We start from the raw sequence: 25,477 nt of genomic DNA, 5'->3' as shown, positions 1-25,477 counted from the left end.
TTCACTTTAGCTCCTGTTTACCATTTTCTGGGGCTCTCTGATCACTGATCATTCTGACTAGACTCTGTAACTCCAGTTATGACTCACTACATATCTCCTCTCCTGGCCTCCTCCCCTTTCAGGACTTGGTACAATAGGAAAAGAGCAGTTTTTGGAGTCAGGAGATTGAGATTCTACTCCTGGCTTTGCTACTTGTTATGCTTAAGACCCTGAACAAGTAACTTGCCCTCTTTGGACTTCAGTTTTCTCATATGTAGAATGACCTCTCAGGTCCCTTTCAGCTCTCGAACTATGATCTTACGTTATTCTTTGTATTAGTTCTAGCTAATACTCAGTACAGCTCTCCCCTACCTCACAAATCCCTAGGATAAGGAAACCCCACTTTGTCTGAGCAGTTCTTATTCTCTTAGTTCAAGGTACATCTCTGTTCTCTTCTAGATGATATCAAGAAATTATTTAGTGTAAATAACAATCAATTTAAATATAGTTGAAATACATTTAAATACATATTTTCCCCTTTTTTACAGACAAGAAATTTACTTCATGGAGAGTTTGGAACACTTAAGAGTCTAAACCAGGAAAATAACATCAAGATTTGGGGCTGATCCAAAGGGTTATGAAACTGTGCATACCCTTTGATCCAGCAATACTGCTACTAGGTCTATATCCCAAAGATATCATGACAAAGAGGAAAGAACCCACATGTACAAAAATATTTATAGCAGCTCTTTTTGTGGTGGCAAAGAATTGGAAATTGAAGGGATGTCCATCAATTCAGGAATGGCTGAACAAGTTGTGGTATATGAATGTAACAGAATACTCTTGTTCCATAAGAAATGATTAGCAGTAGGATTTCAGAAAAACCTGGAAAGGCTTAGACGAACTGATGCTGAGTGAAGTGAACAGAACCAGGAGAACACTGTATACAGAAACAGCAACATTGTGTGATGACCAGCTTTGATAGGCTTAGGTCTTCTCAGCAATACAATGATCTAAGACAATTCCAAAAAACTCATGATGGAAAATGCTGTCCACATACAGAGAAAGACTTGTGGGGTCTGAATGCAGATTGAAGCATACTATTTTCTTTTTTTGTTTGTTTGTTTGTTTTTTCTTTCTCATAGTTTTTCCCTTTTGTTCTGATTCTTCTTTCACAATATCACTAATGTGGAAACATGATGTGATTGTATATGTGTACCCTATATTAAGTTGCATGCTGTCTTGGGGAAGGAGGAGAGGGAGGGAGAAAAAAATTGGAAATCAAAGTCTTATAAAAGTGGATGTTAAAAACAATCTTTACATATAATTGGAAAAAAATAAAATACTACCCCCCCAAAAAAAAATTGGGGGTTAACACAAGTAGAATTAATCACCCTTAACCTGCACAGTCCAGGTTTGTTGTTGTTGCTGTTGTTCAGTCGTGTCCAACTCTTAAGACCCCATGGACCATAGCACTCCAGGTCCTGCTATCCTCTACTGTCTCTGGAACTCTGTTCATTGTTTCCTGACACTATCCATCATATCCTCTACCATCAACTTTTTCTTTTGCCTTTAATCTTTCCCAAAATCAAGATCTTTTCCAATGAATCCCATCTTCTCATGTGGCCAGATTATTTAAACTTCAGATTCAATATTTGATCTTCCAGTGAATAGCCTGAATTAATTTCTCTAAGTATTGACTGATTTGTTCTTCTTTTCCAAGGTACTCTCAAAAGTCTTCTCCAATACCACAATTCAAAAGTGTCAATTCTGCGGCCCTCAGTTTTCCTTATAGTCTAACTCTCACTGCTGTACATTGCTACTGGAAAAACTATGGCTTTGACTGTATACACCTTAGCTGGCAAAGTGATAACTCTATTTTTTAGTATGCTGTCCAGATTTGCTATGACTTTCCTTCCAAGGAGCAAGTGTCTTTAAATTTCATTTTCGCAGTCACCATCTGTAGTCATTGTTGAGCCCCAGAATATAAAATCTGACACTACTTCCATTTCTTCTTCCTCTGTTTGCCAGGAGGTGATGTGACCAGTTGCCAAGATTTTAGTTTTTTTGATGTTAAGTTTCAAGTAAACTTTTACATCTCCTCTTCTACTCTTTTCAAGAGGCTTCTTAATTTCTCTTCACTTTTCTGCCATCTGAGTGTATTGTCTGCATATCTGAGATTGATGTTATTTTGCTTTGCAACCTTAATTCTGGCTTTAGATCATCTAGCCTTGAATTTCACATAGTGTACTCTGCGTATAAGTTAAATAAGGTGACACTAGATAGCCTTGTTATACTCCTTTCCCAATCTTAAATCAGTCAGTTGTTCCATGTTTGGTTTTAACTGTTGCTTCTCAGACTGCATACAGGTTCCTGCAGAGACAAGTAAGATTATCTGATAATCCCAATATCTTTGAGGACTTGCCCCATTTTGTTGTGATCCTCACAGTTAAAGGCTTTAGGGTAGTCAGTGAAGCAGTCAGTACATGTTTTTCTGGAACTCCCTTGCTTTCTCCATAATCCAGTGAATGTTGGCAATTTGGTCTCTAATTCCTCTGCCTCTTCAAAACCTGGTCTGCTCTTCTGGTAGTTCTCAGTTCACATATTGCTGAAGCCTAGCTTGCAGAATTTTAAGTATAATCTTGCTGGTGTGTGAAATGAGTACAATTGTTCAGTAATTTGACCATTCCTTGGCATTGTATTTAGGAGAGGGGTGTAAACCAATCTTTTCCAAACCAGTAGCCACTGGTTTTCCAAATTTGTTGGCACATTATTGGTGTTTTTTGAGTGTTTCTTTCAAATTCTAGTGAATAGTTTTATTGATGAGCTCATCCCGTTCACATTCTAGCTCTTGTTTCTTGAGATCCTATGCTACTTATAAATAATTCCCTTTGGCTTAATAGCTAGTAAAGCTAAATAAGTGACTTAAGGGACCTAGCAATGAATTATTGGCCAAATATAAATTGGTGCTTGAAGAAATAGTCTGACATGACCTGCTTTTTAAAACAAGGTGAGAATTGGTGTTTACCAGCATTTTTTAAAATTTGTTTTATTTTTAACATTTTCTTTTTAAAATTTGACTTCCAAATCCTCTCCCTCCTTTCCACTTCTTCACTGACCCACTGAGAAGGCAAGCAATATATTAATTATAAATATGGAATAATTAAAATATATTTCCATGTTAGCCATATTTCAGGAAAAAAGAAAGAAAAACAGAGAAGATTATACTTCAGTTTGCACTCAAGAGTTCATCAGTTCTCTCTCAAGAGATGGATAGCATTTTTTCATCATGAGTCCTTGGGAATTATCTGGGATCCTTGTATTGATCATAGTAGCCCAGTCTTTCATAGTTGATCATTGTTAAAACGTTGCTATTAACTGATCTAACAATGATCTTCCAGTTCTTCTTACTTCACTTTGCATCACTTCATATAGATCTTGCCATGTTTTTTCTGAAACCACACCATTATTTTCCATAGTACGAGTACTCCATCACAATCATATGCCAAAACTTGTTCAACTCTTCCCCAGTTGATGAGCACCGTTCAGTTTCCAATTCTTTGCCCCCACAAAAAGCAGTCCTTTTCCTTTGGTCTCTTTGAAATGTAGACATCATAGTGGTATTGTTGGGCCAAAGTGTATGCACAGTTTTATAGCCCTATATCCATTGCTTTATAGCCTTATCTGGAAATTGTTCTCCAGAATGGTTGGACTACTTTACTATTCCATCAGCAGTTCGTTAGTGTACTTATTTTCTCCTCATCCCCTCCAGCATTTGTCATTTCTGATAGTTGTGATTGTAACTTTCACTAGCCAATAATGATTTAGAACATTTTTTTCATGTAACTATAGATAAGTTTGATTTCTTCTTCTGAAAACTGCGTGTTTATGTCCTTTGACCATTTATCATTTGGAGAATAGCTCTTATTTTTATGAATTTGACCCAATTCTATATTCAGTATATATTTGAGAAATGAGGCCTTCATCAGAGAAACTTGCTGTAAAATTTTTTTCTTATTCATCATCTGTTGTACCTTTTAAGCAAAATGTAGTTTCCCTGATTATCACTTTTAATTAAGTCTGTTTTTGCTTCTGCTTTGTCTGAGATCTTTATTGCTACCTCTGCCTTTTTGGGGGGTTGGGTGGGGGTGGGAGGTTCAGCTATAGTTTATTAGATTCTGCTCCAGCCCTTTATTTTAACTTTGTGTGGGTCTTTCTGTTTCAAATGTGTCTCTCGTAAACAACATATTGTTGGATTCTACTTTCTAATCAATTCTATCTGCTTATGTCTTATGGGTGAGCTCATTCCATTCACGTTTACAATTATGATGACTGTGTATTTCCCTCCATCCCATTTTATTCTTTTTTTTCTTCTCTCTTTTTATCGTGTCCCACTTCAAAAGTCTATTTTGCTTTTAACCACTGCCTCCCTTGATCTGTCCTACCTTTTATCATTCTCCTCCCTCCTCCCTTTCTCTTATTGCTTTCCCTTCCTATTTCCCTATTGGGTAAGTTACTTTCTAAACACAATCGAACCAATTTCAATTCTTTGAACCAATTCAGATGAGAGTGAAATTCAAACATTTCTTGCCACTCCCACCTCCCATTTTTCCCCTTACTGTAAAAGTTCTTCCATGGATGCCTCTTTCACATGAGAAAATTTTCCTTATTTTACCTCTCCCTTCCTCCTTTTCCCAGTGCATCCCTCTTTCTCACCTCTTCATTTTTTTGGAACTCATACCAGCATAATCAACTCACATCTATGCCCTCTGTCATGTATCTTCCTTCTAACAGCTCTAATGATAATAAAATTCTTAGGAGTTATATGTATCATCTTCCGATATAGGAATGTGAACAGTTTAACTTTATTGAGATGCTTATGATTACTCTTTTGTGTTTACTTTTTTATGCTTCTCTTGAGTCTTTTGTTTGAATGTCAGATTTTTCTATTCAGCTCTGGTCTTTTCATCAGGAATGCTTGGAAATCTTCTATTTCATTAAATATCCATTTTCCTCTGAAGGGTTATACTCAGTTTTGCTGGGTCATTTATTCTTGGTCATAACACTGTCTCTTTTGTCTTACAGAATATCATATTCCAAACCTTCTGCTTCTTTAATGTGGAAGCTGCTAAATCTTATGTGATCCTGACTCTGGCTCCACAATATTTGAACGGTGGTGTGTGGCTTTTTTTTTTTTTTTCCTTCTTTTTTTGCTTCTTAAAATATTTTCTGTTTGACCTGGTAACTCTGAAGTTTGGCTTTAATATTCCCGGGGGTTTTGATTTTGTGATCTCTTTCAGGAGGTGATCAGTAATAGTAGTATCTTTCAATTTCTATTTTTACCTTCTGGATCTAAGATATCAGGTCACTTTTCCTTGATAATTTCTTGAAAGATGATGTCTAGGCTCTTTTTTTTTTTTCTTTATCATGACTTTCAGGTAGTCCTACTCTCTCTCCTCAATCTGTTTTCCAGGTCAGTTGTTTTTCCACTGAAATATTTCATATTATCTTCTATTTTTTTCATTCTTTTGACTTTGTTTTATTGTTTCTAATTTTTAAGGAATTATTTTTTTTCAGTGAGGCAATTGGGGTTAAATGACTTGTCCAGAGTCACACAGCTAGTGAGTGTTATGTGTCTGAGGCTGGATTTGAACTCAGGTACTCCTGACTTCAGGGCTGGTGCTCTATCTACTGCACTGCCTACTTGTCCCAGGAATTATTTTCTTCATTGAGTTTTGTACCTCTTTTTCCATTTGTCCAGTTCTGCTATTTAAGGAGTTCTTTTCTTCAGTGAATTTTTCTACTTCCTTTTCCATTTGGCCTATTCTGCATTTTAATTCTTCAGTGAATTTGTGTGCCTCTTTACCATTGGGTCAGTCTGTTTTTTAAGGTGTTATTTTCTTGAGTATTTTGTTTGTGCCTTTTTTTTTTTGTTAAACTGTTAATTTTCTTTTCTTTATTTTCTTGCATCACTCTCATTTCATTTCCCCAATTTTCCTCTACCACTTTTATCTCTTTCTGTAACCGTTCCAGGAATTCTTGTTGGGCTTGTATCCAATTAGCATTTTTCTTTGAGGTCTTTTTGGCAGCAATTTTCACATTGTTATCTTCTTCTGAGTTTATGTCTTGCATTTCCCTGCCATGTAGTAGCTTTTGTCATCAAAATCTTGTTTTGCTGTTTTCTCGTTTTCCCAGCCTGTTTCTTGGTTTTAAACTTTATGATAAAGTTGGGCTCTGCTTACCTCGGAGTGGTGAGGCACTGTTCCAAGATTGAGGCTTTTTCTTGCTTTGGTTTTTTGAGGCTAGTTCTGGATGTCTTCACATTTTTGGCATTTCCAAGAGGGTGTGATCCAGGTAGAGGTGTTGTTACTGCTCTCCTTGTCTGTACTCTAGTCTTTACCCAGGAAGGGCCCCTACTCCCCTACAACTACAAGTGCTAATGCTTTGCTTTGGAACTGTGACCAGGGCCCTTGCTTCCTTGTGACTGACCAGAAGCACTACTCTTCACCCTGGAACTATGACCCAGAACTACATGTTGGCAATAGAGTTGCTGATCAGTGCCAGCTAAGGGATCCCTGCAATCTTTTTCTGACTGGTTGTCTGACCTCCTTACCATCTTTGGGCTGAGATCTTCCAAAGGTATTGTTGCTTCTGGGGCCGCTGTTGCCAGTGCTGTGTATGTGGTCTCTGGACCTCTACTCCATTGTCACAGACTTCTCCTGCCAACGTCCTAAATTTTCTTAGGCCAGAAAAATATCTTACCCTGACTTTTTGTTGGCTCTGCTGCTCCAAAATTTGATATGAGGCATTATTTTAAAGTTATTGGGAGAGGAACGTTGAGAGAGTTCAGCTGGGTTGCCTCTGATCCACCACTTACTAACATTTCTAAAGTATTCCAGGCAATGATTTATAATTATTTGCTAAGAGATTCTGAATGTTGTCTTTGTTTTGGAATGGTAAAGTGAAATCCAGAGCCTGAGGACTGAAGAGAAATCTAGAGGCATGAAGATAAAGGATAAACTTTTGTCCTCCCTAATAATCTCTTGCTCTTTCCTTCCTTTCCCAAATGCTTCCAGATTTGTGGCATCTATTCCATATACTTTACTCATCTAGACTATTTGAACCAAAACAACACTTAGAATTCATTGACAGATGATTAGTCTTAGGGTGTTTCAAATCCCTAAAGAAATATAAAGCAAACATACTACGAAAAAATCTTCTACAGCTTATAACTAATAACACATGTCATGTTCTGAACTATGCATCATTACTACTCATTTTAAAAGGAAATTATGTATACATGGGTTTAGTCTGTAAACAAAGGCAACTATCCTTTCTTCTTTCTCACTTCCCCTCCAATCTCTGATCTAATCAGTTGCCAAATCTCCGCAAAATATCTTGTCCCTTTCTCTTGAGTCACAGAACCGCTACCATAGTTGAAGTCCATATCACCTCTCCTGGTTTAGTGTAAGAGCTTAGCAATTAGATCCCTGTTTCCAGCCTTTCCCTTCTTTAATTTATCCTCTATGTAGGCACCTAATTAATATTCCTGAACTACGGATCTCACTGTTGCCTCAGTCTTTCTTTGGCAAAACCTTTCACGATATGATTCTCTAACCTTTTCCCAAAATGATTTCACATACCTCCCTGTTATATTCTTGCTTTCAGCCACAGTGATTTACATTCTATTCATTACACATGGCATTTTATCTCCTACCTATATGCCTTGCCAGAGTCTCTCTCTCATGTGTGGAATGCCCTTCTTCCTTCCTTATGCTTCTTGGAATCCATAATTTCCTTCTAGGATCAGTTCAAGTGCCAAGGCCTTTCTTGGTTTAACTAAAGTTATTCGGATTCTTCATCCTTTAGAAATGTATTTGTATTTATCCTGAATACATGTTGTACTTATGTGGTGTGGGGGTGTGTGTGTGTCTGTCTGTCTGTCTCCCCCCAGAGCTCCTTGAAAATATAAAGTCCTTGTGGGCAGGGACTGTTTTGAGGTTTTTCTGTCCCTAGTGCCTGGTATGCTTGTGAATTGAAGAAATTACTCCTAAGATAATAGGATTATAGATTCAGTGCCAGAAGTTATTTTAGAGTTCAGCCTTCTCACAATGAGGAAACTCATTGTGCTTACATGATTTGTCCAAGGTAGCAGGTTGTTATACTGTGATTGGAACCAAGGGCCTCTGACTCTAAATCTAGCCCTCTTTCTGCTATATCACTTTATTGTTTGAGTTTAATTAAATAATTGAATGAGCATTTATTTAGCACTCCTTATGTGCCAGGAACTTGGCTTGGAGAGAGAATAGTTCTTACCCTCAAAGAGGTTATGTTTTAACCGAGGCCTATTTTGAAGCATTTCCCAAAATTCTAATAAAACCTATAAAGCCTTTTAAAAAAAATATTTAACTGTTACAGTGGTAATTGGAAAAACTTAGTTATATAGTGGTCAAATGAATCCCTTTTTCACAGAAATCAGTGTGAAGTTTCCTATAGATACTTTATTATCTAAAAAGAAAACTTCAAAAACATCACAGCTTCACTTCCCTAGTGTACTACTTCTTGTTATTTGTGGAGAATTCATAGAGCCTCAGAGTTAGAAGGAACACCAAAGGCCATCTAGTGTACCCTGAACACGACCGAGAATTCTTTGTTGTTCAGTTGTGTCCAACTCTTTGTGACCCTGTGTGGGGTTTTCTTGGCAAAGATAATGGAGTGGTTTGCCATTTCCTTCTCACAGTGGATTAAGGCAAACAGGTTAAGTGGCTTGCCCAGAGTGAGTATCTAGGGGTGGATTTAAATTCAAGTCTTCCTGACTCCACCCCAGTGTTCTATCCACTGACCCACCTAGCTGCCTCCAGTTCTTTGTAGAATGTACTTTAAAAAGAAAGAAAGAAAGAAAAGATCATGTAGTCTTTGCTTAATAGTAGCTAACATTTGTATAGTGCTATGCTAAATGCTTTATAATTACATCATTTGAATGGGTGGGAAGTAGGTGCTGGTATTGTCCCAATTTTTACAGATGCAGAAACTAAGGCAATAGGGTCACACAGCTAGTAAGTGTCTGAGGCTGGATTTGAATTCAAACTTCTCTCTGACTCCAGACCCATTGCTCTATCCACTGAGCCACCTGGATGTCCCTTCATAGTGGAAATCCACTGCCTCCTAGAGGCATCCCATTTCACTTCCACAAAGCTATGGAGATAGATAATTAGCAGATTTTTCTTTACATCTAACCTACACCCCTCCGTAACAACTGCCTGTTTTTCCTAGTTATACCCTTTGGGGCAATTAATTAGAAATAACATACACTCAGGTTTGTTTATAGCACAAGTTAAGTTAAAAGGGACTTCAGAAGTCATCTAGTGCTTGGTGACTTGGCATCATGAAACTTGGGTTTAAATTCTGTTTCTGGTAGTTACTGTCTCTGTGATCATGGGCAAATCATTTAACTTATCTGGATCACAGTAATCTCATCTGTAAAATGAGGGAGTTGTACTAGACTATCTCTAAGGTCCCTTTGAGTTTGAAATTTATCCCATGATGATATTCTTTTTTCTTTTTTCTTTTTCATTTTTTTAGAAATTTATTTCTAGTTTTCAGCAATCACTTCCATGAGTTTTTGAGTTTTAAATTTGCTCCCCCTTTCTCCCCAAGACAGTTTGCAATCTGATATAGGCTCTACATATGCATTCCTATTAAACAGATTTTCACATTAGTCATGTTGTAAAGAAGAATTAGAACCAATAGAAGGAACCACAAGAAAGAAGAAACAAAACAAAACGGAGAAAAAAAGAGCTAATAGTATGCTTCCATCTGCATTCAAACTCCATAGTTCTTTCTTTGGATGTAGATAGCATTTTCCATCCTGAGACTTTTGGAGATGTCTTAGATCCTTTCATTGCTGAGAAGAGCTAAGTCTATCAAAGTTAGTCATCTCACAACTTGGCTGTTACTGTGTACAACATTTTCCTGTTTCTGCTCACTTCACTTAGCATCAGTTCATGTAAGCCTTTCCAGGTTTTTCTGAAGTCTGTCTCCTCATCATTTCTTATAGCACAATAGTATTCCATTACATTCATATACCACAACTTGTTCAGCCATTCCTGAGTTGATGGGCATCCCTTCCATTTCCAGTTCTTTGCCACCACAGAAAGAGCAGCCATAAATATTTTTGTACATGTGGGTCCCTTTCCCATTTTTATGATCTCTTTGGGATACAACCCTAGAAGTGCTGTTGCTGGGTCAAAGGGTTTGCACATTTTTATAGTCCTTGGGCACAGTTCCAAATTGCTCTCCAAAATGGTTGGATCGTTTCACGATGCATTAGTGTTCCAGTTTTCCCACATCTTCTCCAAAATTTATAATTTTCCTGTTTTGGTCATGTTGGCCAATCTGATAGGTGTGATGTGGTACCTTAGAGTCGTTTTGATTTGCATTTCTCTAATCAATAGTGATTTAGAGCATTTCTTCGTATGACTATATATAGCTTTAATTTCTTCATCTGAAAACTGCCTGTTCATATCCTTTGCCATTTATCAATTGCAGAATAACTTGTATTCTTACAAATTTGACTTAGTTTTCCCATGATATTCTTTTGTAGCTATAATGACAGATTTTTGTTGATCATCATCCCCAAATATCATTCATTCATTCGTTTTTTTCAGTTCCAAATTCTTTCTCTCCTCTACTTCTCCCACACCCATTGAGAAGCCAAGAAAAATGATACCTAGTATACATAATCAATTAAGAGATATAGTGGAGGTGTGTGTTTGACAAAACTTTTTGCCTCTATCATGGAGATTTTCTAGATGCAAACAGGATTCCTTATAGTTGGTGAGATTCTCCAGATGTTCCTGCTTGCAAATGATGTAGCACCTGCAAGTAGTTCAGGTTTTCTAAAATGAGGTCCACATCTGCTCTAAGATATTCCATTTAAGGATTCTCATGGTACAAACCAAGGGGATGAAGAAGGCCTGTTACCTCCTCCACTGTGCAGTTTGAAGGAAATTTTATTGTCAATCCATGTATCTTGAATGGCCACAGCAGGTGGACAGTGCCAAAAAGGACCCAAAATTGGATATAGGTAAGAAAGCAGTGTGATTTGCCTTGGGGAAGTTGCTTAGTTTATTCAATAATCCCAAGCTGTTCCCTGACAGAAAATGCTGTCTTTTTAAAAAAGATCAGTGTTCTTGGCAATGTTATAAAGCTGAAAATGGTGGAATACAAGAATTGCTAAAGAATCAAAATTGCATGTGACAGAGGGTAATGGAGAGATACATGGTAGGCATAAATGTACTAAAAATATATATCTGCTGTCTATATGTACTTGGAGTCAGGAAGACCTCGGTTCAAATCTGGCCTCAGACACTTAATAGCCATGTGACCCTGGGCAATTCACAGCCCTGTTTGCCTCATTTCTTCAACTGTAAAATGAGCTGGAGAAGGAAATGGCAATCTGTTCTAGGATCTTTGTCAAGAAAATACAACTAAAATAACTGAACAATATCTGTATCTATCTATATATATCCATACATCCTTCTAGGACAAGTTAATGTGTATGGATTGTGATTTATGCCATTGGAAGGAAAACTCACTAAATGACAAATCATATAAATGTGTTTATATTAAATAGAGAAATTCTTATTCAGATATGAATTAGACTATATGGTGTCTGAGTTGTCTTTTAACTTTGAGATTCTGTGAGTAACAGAGTCATCTAGCAATATAATTTATCTAGTAGTATAAAAGAATTATTAGTAGATTAGGAATCAGGAAGTTTGAGTTATATAAATATTAACTTTGCTACTAATTTTCTGTGATATTTTGGGAAATTCAGTTCTTTTCTCTGGACCAGAGTTTTCTCATCTGTAAAATATGGGGGTTAGTACTAGACAGTCTTTAAGTTTCATTTCAGTTCTAATATTACATACTTTTTAGAATATAAGCTTCTTGGAAGCAGTAGAGTATGTATCATTTTTGGATGAATGATTTCTTGATCTATATTGTATCTTTGATGTAAGCAAATTGACAATGATCATAAATAATTTTGTACCTTTTGTTTTTCCAGATCTAAGCATACTATTTCACTTCATTTTTCACCTGTTTCTTCTTTTACAACATGACAAATATGGAAACATTTTTTCTTTTTTTTTCTTTTTTTAAAAAATTTGCATATTTTTAGTTTTCAACATTCACCTCCAAAATTTTGAGTTCCAAATTTTCTCCCCATCTTGCCCCTCCCCCACCCCAAGATGGCATGCATTCTGAATACCCCTTCCCCTAATCTGCCTTCCCTTCTATCTTTCCCCCCCTTCTCTTATCCCTTTCCCCTTCTAATTTCCTATAGGGCAGGATAGATTTCTATACTCCATTTCCTGTATTTCTTATTTCACAGTTGCATGTGAAAACATTTTAAACATGTTTTTAAAACTTTGGATTCCAGATTTTCTCCCTTCTTCCCTCCCCACCCACCCTCATTGAAAAAGCAAGCATGTGTAGTTTTGCAAAACACTTCCATAGTAGTCATGTTGTGAAAAACTATTTCCCTTAATCCTATCCTGCCCCCCCATTTATTCTGTTCTCTCTTTTGACCCTGTCCCTCCTCAGAGGTGTTTGCTTTTAATTACTCCCTCCTCCAATCTGCCCTTCCCTCTATCATCCTCCTGCTTTCTTGTCCCCTTCCCCCCTATTTTCCTGTAGGGTAAAATAGATTTCCATACCCAATTGAATGTGCATATTATTCCCTCCTTAAGCCAAATCCTATGAGAATAAGATTCACTTATTCCTTCTCACCTTCCCCCACTTCCCCTCTACTGTAAAAACCTTTTCTTGTCTGTTTTATGTGAGGTAATTTACCCCATTCTACCTCTCCCTTTCTCCTTCTCCCAGTACAATCCTCTCTCACCCCTTAATCTTATTCTCCAGATATCACCCCCTTTCATCTTCAGCTCACCTGCTGCCCTCTATCTGTCTGTCTACATACAAACATATAATTTTTTTCCCCCTCCAACTACCCTAATACTGACGAAGGTCTCATGAGTTAAAAATATTATCTTTCCATGCAGTGGTAGAGAATTAGGGAAGAACTCTCCTGTGTCCCACTTCTACCCACTCCAGTCAGAGGGGAGAGGCCCTAGTATTGAATTTCTCTCCATCTATTGTTTACTTTACCAGGAGGACAGTAAGAGAGAGAGAGAGAGAGAGACAAACACACACACACACACACACACACACACACACACACACACACACGGCAAGATAGCATTTCTGAAAAAAAGATAATAGGCACTTTAGTGGATGTGATCAACATGAGTCAGTAGTTCAGTATAGCAACCAAAAAAGCTAAAATGCCTGGAGTTTGCTTAAAGACAGGCTTAGTGTTCAGGACAAAGGAGATAACAATCTCAGTGTATTCTGGCTTGGCCAAACCACATTTGGAGTTATATGTTCAGCTCTGGGTGCCACATATTTATAAAGGATATTAATAAGCTGGAAAATATAAGTTTCTTGAAGGCAGGGTCTGTTTTTGCCCTTAAATCCCCAGCACCTAGTACCTGACCCATAGCATTTTGTAGCGTAAATGTTTGATTATTGATTGCAGGGCCCGTTGGGAGGATGACAAGAAGAATGGTGAGGGGCTTTGAGTTCATTACATGTGAAGATTGCTTGAAGGAACTGGGGGATATTTATGTTGGAGAAGAGGAAATTTAAAACAAACATGATCTCTCTTCTTTGAAGGGCAGTCATGTGAAAGAGGGACTAGACTCATTCTACTTGTCCCAGGAGAACAGAACTAAGAATAGTGGTAAAGAAAATTTTCCTATTATTTCTAGAGGTAAAACTATCCAGAAGTAGAATGGATTGTAGATACAGGAGGTACATATTAGGTTTACCCCTCACTAGAATAGTGGTATTCATGCAAAGGGCAAATGACCATTTAAGAGGATTTATGTTCATATAAGATTTAGACAATATGGCTTCATATTTCTTCTAATTTTGAGGTTCTTTGAGGTAACATTTTTCTCTTTGCAATGAATTCAATCGAATGTGGGTATTTTGTAGTTCAGGTAAACATATTATTGTTAATGTATCAGAATTAATTGAGATTGATCTTCACCATTTATTGTTTTTATTTTTCCATTGGAGAAGAGAAGGTAGAAAGGGGAGGGAAGAATAAATGCTGGACAATTTAATTAAAATTAAAAAAAAAAGAAGAAGAGGTAGTCTGGGTAAAGTCAGAGACGTGAAAATAGATAGTGGAAGATGTGAGTAAAAGACATTTAAGTGTGAGGAGAGAGAGATAGTAGAGTATGTATTAAACAGCTATTTTATGTAGATATAGGGTATGAATAATTTTGATGATAATAGTCAATATTTTGATAAGGTTTTAATATTTTGCAAAGCACTTTACATATATTATGTCATTTAATCCTCACAACACTCTAACCATGTAGATGATAAATCTCTTTTTATAGATGATAAATGGGTTTAACTCACTTCCCCATGGTCACACTGATAATAAATGTCAGAGATGGGAATCAAATGTCATTCTTTTCCTTATTCCATATCTTTTGCCCTTACCATGCTTCTTCTCTGAATTAAGATAGTAGATGTGTAAATTAGACATTGGGTAGTGAAGAAGGGGTGGTGGTTTAGAGGCAGCTGGTGATGCAGTGGATAGAGTGTTGGGCTTGGAATCAGGAAGACCTGAGTTCAAATCCAGCCTCAGACACTTAATAACTGTGTGATCCTGGGCAAGTCACTTAATATCTGTTTGCTTCAGTTTTCTTAGCTGCAAAATGGGATTAATAACAGTACTTTGCAAGGTTGTTGTGAGGATTATATGAGATATTTTTAAAGTGCTTAGCATAGTGCCTGACATGTAGTAAGCACAATGTAAATACTTACTACCCTTCCTTTCCCTGGTGGTGTGGGGGTAAGATGGAGAGAGAAGGACTTTGCTATGGGTCTATTACAAATGGGAGGAGATAGTGAGGGATAAGTATAGGAAGCAAAAGCATGAGGAGATATAGTGGCAGGGATGGGTATTCATGAAGTTTCATGTTTGTGTGGGTTGCAGAAAAGGGATGGGTAGCCAGGGATTGAATTTATAATGTGAAGAAGTCAGAATGAGGTGGTGTACAGAAATGTCTCTTTCACATCTGGAGTGAGATAACAGGATGAGGAATGTCAGTGCTAGGGTTCACCCCTAGCACCTGGACAGTGACATTGTTGTCTTCAGCTTCATGCTCACCTTTGTTAGAACAACAATTTTCACTTAGAACCTCAGTTTAGATCATCTGAAACAACAGGGTTCTGTGGAACACAGTTTGGGAAATGCTAGCATATGCTATCAATGTAGACAGCACACACTTGAGAATCTTCAGTGATAGAAGGCATCCTTCCTGAATTGGTGTTCTACAGTTAGAGGCAGTGCTTAGTGAGTGAATTTTTATAAATTCTTTGTGTAATCTAAAATGAAAGTAGTAGTTATATCTGATTTTTCCTCCCCCAAGACAGACTGTAATGTTGTTTACCTCCAAACATTTAAAATTCACATTCCCTCTCTCATGTTTAAATTATCTGCACTAAGGATAGTTTTTCTCTGCTCAAGTTGGGATTTCTGGCAAAACAACAGGTGGTAATTTGTTGTCTGTAGTCTCTGACTTTTCTTTATCTTGCAATCAGGATAAAAGAAAGCAGGCTGAAGGCAAACTAAGTCTGTTTAATCAAAAGCAATTGAACTGAAAGTAGGACAAATAAAGTATCTGTTGCTTAAAACTTTTATTTTGTTGTTCAGTCGTGTTTGACCCTTTGACACTTTGTGACCCTATTTGGGGTTTTCTTGGCAAAAATACTGGAGTGGTTTGCCATTTCTTTCTCCTGTTCACTTTACAGATGAGGAAATTGAGGCAAACAGTTAAATGCCCAGGGTCACCCAGCTAGTAAGTGACTGTGGCCAGATTTGAACTCAGAGTCTTCCTGATTCCAGGCCCTGTACTCTATCCACTGCACCACCTAGCTGCCCAAAACTTCTATTAGCACAGTGCTAATAGTGCTGGGTGTCTGAACTTGTGATTATACATCCATTTGTTGGGTATTTTATAATGGAAATTTCTTTTGTTGGTGGGTTGACTGAAGGGCTATCTTAGCTCCTTTCCAACTCTCTGATTCTCTGATTCTTTGTGGGGAACTCCCTTTGTGGAAATTCTCTCTACTCTCTGATTTACAACTTAGCTGTAACTTGTGGTTTTAAAAAATCATCTGGTGGTTGTGAGAGTTTTAAGTGATCTGCCCATGATCACACAGATAGTATATGTCAGAAGCCATGTCTTCTTATCTCAAGACCAGTCCTTTATCCATGTAAGTGAATGCTGCTTCTATTATTTGTGTATTTTTCTCTCTTCGTGTTTTAAATTAGAAACAACTTTTTTCCAGTAAACAAAAATCTATAATTTTTTGGGGGTGGAGGATTGGAAAAAGAAAGACTGAAACTTTATCACAAATATATATAGTTGATCAGAACAAAGTTCCCCACTGGCCATGTCCAAAAAATGTACATCTGAATCTGTACCTTCAATCTATCACTTCTCTAGCAGGAGGCGGGGTATCAGGCATTATCATTGGTCTTTTGAAAACATGGTTGGTCATTGCAATGAACAGTGTTCTTAAGTCTTTCAAAGTTGTTTGTCTTTTTTTTTAAAGATTTTGGGGGGGGGGGGCTAGGCAATGGGGTTAAGTGACTTGCCCAGGGTCACACAGCTAGTAAGTGTTGTGTGTCTGAAGCCAGATATGAACTCAGGTCCTTCTGAATCCAGGGCCAGTGCTCTATCCACTGCGCCACCTAGCTGCCCCTAAAGTTGTTTGTCTTTACGATATTGTTTGTTCTGCAGGTTCTGCTCACTTAACTGCATCAGTTCATACTATTCTTCCCAAGTTTCTTTGAAACTTGCTTCTTCATTATTCCTTATAGCACAATAGTGTTCCATTATGACTATTTCAAATTAGTTAACATTAATTTTTTAAGCCATTCCACAGTTGATGGACACCCCCTTATTTCCAATTCTCTGCCACCATAAAAAGCTGCTATAAATATTTTTGTACATGTAGGTCTTTTCCCTCTTTTTTGATCTTTTTGGTGGTATAGGTCTAGTTAGGGTTATTGCTGGGTCAGAGGGTATGCACAGTTTAATAGCTTTTGGGGCATATTTTAGGTGCTTTCCAGAGTGATTGTTCTTCTGTCCTCATGTATCTGTTATGATTAATAGTCAATATAAACCAAATTTTATATTCCTCTTTGGAGCCTAGAGTAGCCCTGAAAAACTTATGTATTTACTTAAGCATACATGTCTTACTGTTTGATGCAAAGAATTTAGACTTTATGTAAGTGTACATTTGAAATATTTTTGTGACAGTTGACTTAAGAATTTTCTAATTTCTATTTTTCTTTCAAATATTGTAATTGGTTTTTCTATTATTTCTAAAGTGACTTATGTCCTTTGTTCACCATTTGCTGTAAACTTTTTTGTTTAGAACTACTTTTATTTTTACGTATCAAGCCTCTCAAAATAAAATAATTTCAGAATGCAAAAAATTTTCACTTAGACATTTTCATGGTTTAAGATATGCCTTATAGAAAGTTTGTGTAAATCTGATTTAGATCATGTATCCATTGAAGCCCAAGAATTGTTTTTTATTTAAAGAGTTAATATAGCTGAGGTCATATTTATGTATTTAATTACATAATTCTATTGCAATTAGTGTTTTTTCTTTAAACTTAAAAAAGGTTTTATTTAGCCTTTTTTTTTCTTTTAAATCATTAGTGTTACTTTCCAATAACAATCTGTGGGTAGGAATGTGAGTTGATAGGGAATGATGGATATGGAAAAAAAGAGTATTAATAAGTCATTTTATAAGGTGCACAGAAGCAAGGGAGGGGAAGTATGTAAAGAGAAATAGTAGTTTGTTACTACCTTTTGTTTTTTTTTGTTTTTGTTTTTAGGCAATTGGGGTTAAGTGACTTGCCCAGGGTCACACAGCTAGTAAGTGTCAAGTGTTTGGTCTGAGGCTGGATTTGAACTCAGGTGTTACTACCTTTTAAAGCTTATATATACACACATATATACATATATTTATTTTAAATCCTGATTATATGTGCTATTTATATGGTGCTTTAAGGTTTGCAAAGTGCTATATAGATGTTATCTCATTTGTATATGATAGGAATTCACATCCTTTTTCTTGTCCTTTGTGACTTAAAAGTATCTGTGATTATTGATTGTTGAATTTACAATAAAAAAGAAAAATTGAATAACAAAAAAACATTGCTGTTACTTCCTAGTGACAACTACTGAGATTCCTCTCTGTAACAGAAATGTATATTTAAAAACACATTGCTCATATGGTTTGTGCTTTTCCATTGTTTGAACTTGATTTTTAATTCTTGATGATGTTTTTAGTATTGTGTAACTTGATAGTTCCCCTTGAGTTGAAGGACTCTCTTTCTCTTTACTTTTTCCTAGCTTTTAATCTGGACAATGAACAACCAGATTATGATATGGATTCTGAGGATGAGACATTATTAAATAGACTCAACAGGAAGATGGAAATTAAGCCTCTGCAGTTTGAAATTATGATTGACAGGCTTGAAAAAGCCAGTTCTAATCAGGTATAGTACTGCATAAAAATACAATTTTATCTTATTTTATTGTTAATCTAATGAACAATTAGCTTTGTTTTCATTTTGTTGGCTCTTTAAAAAAATTCATTTGCTTTTCCTTGAATTTCTTGTGTTTGATACTTTGCAGTTTCCATTTATAATATCCTTTGAGTTCAACACATGCTGTTAGTTCGGACATCATCCTGCCCTTTGAAAATATTTGAGACAGACATTTATAGATATATACTATTTTGGTTTGGAGAGTAGCAGGAGGTAAGAAGTTAGATTGCTTAGCCCTTGTCACAACTAGTCCACACAGTCTTATATAAAGAAGCTAATAGTTTCAGCCAGTCTCATCCCCCCAGTCAGTGTTGACAATGTTTGCTTCTTGAGGAATCCTAGATGAGCCACCATAACAAAATAAGTGCTCTTGTGAGTTACTGGCTCCTCAGTGGTGAGTTGATGGTGGGGAGGAAAGCTTTCAGAAGTACTGATGCAGTACAGATGGCTCTTTTTAAGTCCCCTTCATAGTTTTGGAATATTCTAAGGCAAGTTCTTCTTTCTAGTATTTGCTAAACACACTTACCTTACTTTTAAAGAAAATCTTGTATTTGTCAATCTAGATATTTCTTGAAAGAATGAATGAAATAATAATTATTCCCTTTTCTCTTAAGTTTGCAGAGGAGCTCGCTAAACTATTGTTTTTATTCATTTATAATAACAGCATTTTTATAATGCTTTAAATTTTGCAGAGTGCTTTAAATATATTCTCTTATTTGATTCTTACATCAACTCAATGAGGTAAGTGCTATTGTTGTCCCCATGTAACACATGAAGAAACTGAAGCTAACAGGCTAAATAATTTGCTAGGATCACAGAGTTTATAATTGTGTGAGCAAGGAATTGAATTCAGGTCTTCCTCACTCCAAGTCCAGCACTCTAAAAACTGTACTACTTGGTTGACTGCTATTTTAAATGTAATCTTATTTCTCATGATACCTTTCATTTGTATTTCACATTTATTTCTTTGTATTTCTTTCCACCAGTGAGCTTTCTACTGTAATAAATCTTTAAAAAGATAGTAGGAAAAAAAACACTTTAGCAAAGACAACCAGCACATCAGCCATGTCTGACAGTGTCTGCAATATTCCACACCCATAGTCACTCTGCATGTTATCAGCTCTTACTCTGGGCCAAAAAGAAAGTAGGTAGTCTAAGTCAGATCTACTATAAGTAGATTAGCTGAAATTTGTGCTTAAATGTCAGAGGAATTGTGTTTTTAGTTGTCCCTCCCTGGAGGTCTGGCAGCTAGGTGTCAGGTTGGAAGGATGCAAATATTTCCAAATGCAAGAATCTGAATAGAGTTCACCATAAAGTGAAACCTAGGAAAGATAGCAAGATATCAAAGAGAAAATGAGAACTTAAAACAGATTGGTCAAGTTAATGGAGAAGTTAAATGAGAGGTGTGAAGATCAGTTACTACTAAGATAAATTATTCTGTGGAAAGGTGGAGTTATACTCTGACTCATTTGTTTTATCTCTCCCTTCCCATTGTCTTAAAGGAGGCATAGCTAGATTTCTGAAGGAAGTGGGTAGGGAACAAGTATTTATTAAGTCACTGATGTGCCAGGCACTATTCTAAATGCTTGACAAATATTATCTTATTTGACCCTGATGAAACTGAAGCTGAAGAATTTGCTAATTAGAGCTATTGTTATAATTTTAGTTCTAAGTGCCTTCATATTTGCAAAGTAGCTTATACTATACCATTAAACTTTTAGCTAAAGGAAAACATTTTAATCAGCTGAGTCAGTCAATAAATGTTTATTAAGTATGTGCTATGTTCCAGGCTCTGAGCTAAGCACTGGGAATACAAAGAAAAGAAAAAGACAGTGACTGCTCCCAAGGTGCCCATAGTCTAACATGGGAGTCAGCATGGAAATAACCCTGTACTACAAACAAGCTATATATAATATAAATTGGAAATAACCAATAGAGGAAAGGCACTGGAATCCAGTGGTATTGGGCAGGGCTTCCTGTAAAAGAAATTTTAACTGAGACTTGAGGGAAGCTCGGAGGCAGAAATGAGGTGTTCTACGTATGGGAGACAGCCAGTGAAAATGCCTGAAATTGGGAGACAGAGTTTCTTAGCAAGGATTAATAAGGAGGCCAGTGTTACTATATCATAAAGGTGATGGTGATGGTGGGGAGAGGTTCTGAAGGTAGCAGGGAGCCACCGGATGTTTATTGAAATAGAGGATGACAAGTCGCCCTGGTGCTTTAGAAAAATCACTTTGACAGCTGAGCGGAGGATGGACTGGAGTGGGAAAATGCTTGAGGCCAGAAGATCAACCAGCAGGATATTTTCAATATTCCAGACATGAAGTGATCAGGGTCTTCACTAGGGTGGTGGGAGTGTCAGAAGAGAGACGGGGGAGATACCTAAGAGATGTTACAAATGTGAAATTGACAGGCAATAAGGCCTGATTGCATATGGAGGGTGAGTGAGAATGAGAAGTCAAGGATGACACCTATGTTGTAAGCTTCAGGGACTATAAGGATGAATGTACCCTTGTCAGTAATAGGGAAGTTTGGAAAGGAAGTGGGAGGTAGGGTATTTTGGGGAAAGTTCAGTTTTGGACATGTTAAATTTGAGATGTCTGTAGGGCATCTAGTTCAAGATGTATAATACATAAGCAGTTGGATATATGAGACTGAAGGTCAGCAGAGAGGATAGGGCTCTTATCATTTGTCCATAGACTATACTGAAGATAGATACTAAAGAATTGTCACTTTAAGGTATTATATCATATGTCACCTTCACTGATGCTAATAATAATTCACAATTATATAGTACTTTGTGGGTTTTTTTTCTTCTTACAATAGCCTTTTAATGTGTATAGTGAAATATTATCTCGTTTTTAGAAAGATTAAGTCACTTGCCCAAAATCAAATAAATAGGACTTGAACTCAGGATTCCTGAGTCTAAATTCAGAGTTCTCACTACGTTGTCCTTTCAGGCACTTTCAGATGTTTTACCATCAGCCTGTCATATTAGTTCCTCAGACTAGCAGATTTTAATTAACTCATTCATAGTTTATAGGATCCTGTCACTGTTTAAATCCTTTTATTCAGTATTGATTTTCAAAATTCCTTACTGCCTTAACAATTTTCTGTGAAGTATAAATTTGTCTACTCATCTTTCTAATCAAATGCAACTTTTGTCAAGCCCCATCTTTTTCCCCCAATTTTTTGGGGGGGAAGAAACTACCTTCTTTTTTAGATATATAATTTTATTTGGAGGAAGTTTGTACCATTCTGATTATGGATTTTGGATCTCAGACTAAAAGTTATGTGGAGATTTTCTAGGCTAAACTCCACATTTTATATAAGATGAAATCAAGATCCAAAAGAGTTAAGTTACTTACCCATGATCAAATTTCACTCCTTTCCCCAAAAACTTAGTTCTCCATTGTTTGCTAATTGAGCCCAAACTCCATGGTATGCTCTTTAAAGCTCTCCACAAAGCTGTCCTGTTTGTCTCTTATGACTTGTCACCAAACTCTAATACTTATTCTTTTCTGAGAAATGACCTTTCCTTTTTTTCCCCTATACTGACTTCCTACTCATTCATCATCAACTCCAGCTCAGATATCATCAAGTAAGTATTGGTGGAATAGCTGATCTTTCATGTCCCTTGCAGCTCAAAATTTGTGGTTTTGGTAAATTTTCCTACCCAAGCACAAGTTGGCATATCTTTTATGAAAATTCTGACTCTCTGAACTTCTTGCTTAGGTATACATTCTGTCTTTCTTTTTTTCATCTTTTTATGTGCTGTTTTCCCTCATTTGGATGTAAGCTCCTTGAGGGCAGAGACTTTTTCTTTTTGCTTCTGTTTGTATCCCTGGTGCTTAGCCCACTGCCTGGCACATAGTAAATACTTAAATGCTTGTTAACTTGGAGTTTAATCCTTTGTTGTTTGATATTATTTGTACACATGTTTTATCTTCACTAGTAGATTTTAAACTCCTTGAGGATAAGAAGGATCTCTTTTTTTTAATCTTTGCATTCTTTCGTACCTAGCATGGTAGCTTGTGAGTAGAAGATTTTCAATAAATTAAATTAGTATTATAGTTAGTACTTATACTTTTTCTGAAATTTTATTTAACAGTTCAAAAACTGTTTAAATACTTGCTATGTGCAAGTCACCGTAGCAGGTATTGAAAGAAGTCACTGTGAGTGGCAGCAAAAGTTAAATTGCTTCTCAGGTTTAGTTAAGAAGCCTCTTTTCCTCTTGTCTTAAAGTATTGTGTTTGTTTGTTTTTTACCACCCCATTCACTTATATCTATCATTTCTAAGCTTATTTACCTGTGTGTCCATAAAATGGTATGAGGAGTTTAACTTTTGTATATTTGGATCCTGGAATTGGTGCCATTTTCAGATCCGTTTTATCATGTGGTCCCATCTCTCTGACTGATTAACCTAGTGCATTCGTTTAAAAAAGAAAAAAAGATCCGTAAACTTATGGTATTGTTATCATTATCTAATTCCATGATGACTCTAGGGTGTACAATCAGCTACACCTCAGAATTAAGTTTTATTACATGTTATAGTTGTTGATTTCATTCTCATTGCTTTTTCTTTATTTCTGACCTTCCCCCACCCACCAATTTAATTTTGAGTAATAAGCTAGTGATTATTGTTTAAGGCCTAGATATGTTTTTATGTAACTATATTGGATTGCAGTAACTGAATTGGATTGTAGAATGCTAGAAAGTGAATATGTTATTGTTCATCCATTTGTTGAAATTTTGCTTGCTGTTTTTTCCCCACAGATTAGGTATCAGAAATCTTCAATTCAAGGGATCAGATGCAGATTTTAAGATGATTTTTTTCCTCCTCACTCCTGGAGTTTAGACTGTCATTATTATCCCTTTAAGAAGGGGAGTTTAGATAGGCTTAAGGATTAGAATAGTTGGAAGAGCTAAAGATTAGTGAATCAGAAAAGTTAATCAGTTAATGAATATTTCAGAGGTAGTTTAGTGTTCTTCAAGAAGCACTGCATTTTGGAGTTAAAGGATTTGGGTTCAACTTGGGTCTGTTACTTCTGTGTAACCTTGTGCAAATCATATAATCTTTCTTGACCTGTTTTCCTCATCATTGAAATGAAGACATTAGATATTAAGGTTGTTTTTAGCATGAAATCTTAGGATCTTTTGAAATTACAGCAGTTAATCAGTCATCAAATGTTTATTAAGCACCTACTTATAACTGTACTTAGAAGTACAGGGAATGAAACTGTCATGTTCTTAGTGAGTTTAATAATACTTAGATATCCACAGTGAAAGCAAAAAAGAAAATGTTCTGTTATGTTCACTTCAGACTTATTGATGCTGACTTGTACTTTTATTGTCACTAACCTTTAACCCTTTTTCTCCTTGTTTTCTTTCTAGTACTCTTTTTATAAGTTTCTATTTGTAACTTTTTGCTCTCATTCTTAACAAATTTTTAAACTTAAATGTTTTATTGATGCTTTAAAAAATTGATATACTTCTCAGTAACTCCTCTTCCTCTCAGTACAGTCTTCACTTGTAACAATGAAGTATAATTAAACAAAACACATCAACATATTAGTCATATCTGACAGCATATGCCTCATTCTGCACTCATGTAGTCCATCACCTCTCTGTCAAGAGGATTTTGTTATACTTCAGTCTTCTAAAGTCACAATTAGTCACTGCATTAATCAATTCTAATATATTTTGTTTTCCTTTATATTACTTTGGTCCTTATATAAGGGATTCTCCTGGTTCTGTTTACTTTGTTTTATTTTAGTTCTTACAAATCTTTTCAAGTTTTCTTATGTTCTTCATATTTGTTATTTTATATGGAGCAATAATATTCCATTACGTTCATTTACTGTAATTTCTTCAGTCATTTCCCAATTGATGTGCATCCCTTTGCCTTTATCTTTCTTGAATTACCTTTTTGTTGTCTCATTTCTTCAATCTATTATTACTCCTTACATCTTCTGGTTTTTTTTTCTCTTAATCTACTTCTCTCCTTTTGTCTCTTCTCTTGGCTCCCTCTCTATCTTCTTAATTGACTGAAATAGCACAGAATTATAAAATCTTAGACTATTAGATTTGGAAAGGACCTTAGGGTTGTTTAATTCAGCCTTAATCAGTGCAACAATTCCTTGTACAACATACCTGACAGATGATCATTTATTCTGTTTTTGTATACCTTTTGTAGCTCAGAACTCATCACTTCTGGAGGCATACTTTCATTTTAGGACTTGTCTAGTTTTTACTCTGTTTTATATTGTACCAAAGTCTTATTCCTTCAAAGCCTTTTTCCTTCCTGGTCTTAGTAATTCTAAAGAAATAAGACAAAATCATAAAACACATATCAGTTTTTAAAATTTTTGCAGGAAATTGTGTCAGTGTTCAGTTGTTTCTCCAGGCTAACCATCCTGTAGTTTTTCAGCTGTCATGTCACATTATTTTTCAGATATTTCACAGTATTATTTGCCCTCTCCTATATATTCCAATTTTATCATTGCCTTTTTAAAAACGTAGTTTCCAAAAGAATTGTAAGTATGGTCTAATCAGTATAGAGTTCTCCACTGGGATTGTTAAATTTTAAAACTAGGGCACCATACGTCTGTTAATGAAGCCTGAGTTTGTAGTAGTATTTTTAGTGCATAGGTAAATCACATTGTTGTCTTATGTTACACATCTGGTAAGCATATGGTTAATGAAAATTCCACAGTATGCCAAACTGGTTTGTGTGTGTGTGTGTGTGTGTGTGTGTGTGTGTGTGTGTGTGTGTGT

At 36.2% G+C, this 25,477-nt stretch overlaps 1 protein-coding gene across 1 annotated transcript in view; it reads left to right on the top strand.

Annotated features, from left to right (window-relative positions):
- Window positions 1-25,477, top strand: part of EPC2 (enhancer of polycomb homolog 2) — a 178,572-nt gene that overhangs the window by 80,096 nt on the left and 72,999 nt on the right. The window contains exon 3 of the mRNA XM_027835591.1: window positions 18,504-18,649. Within this exon, the coding sequence (XP_027691392.1) occupies window positions 18,504-18,649 (146 nt within the window). The remainder of the gene's footprint in view (window positions 1-18,503; window positions 18,650-25,477) is intronic.

The sequence above is a fragment of the Vombatus ursinus genome, unplaced genomic scaffold (genome assembly GCF_900497805.2).
Source record: "Vombatus ursinus unplaced genomic scaffold, bare-nosed wombat genome assembly UNPS02014816.1, whole genome shotgun sequence".
Classification (NCBI taxonomy): domain Eukaryota; kingdom Metazoa; phylum Chordata; class Mammalia; order Diprotodontia; family Vombatidae; genus Vombatus; species Vombatus ursinus.
Note: the sequence above shows the minus strand (reverse complement) of the source record. Positions and strands in the feature narration are given on the sequence as shown.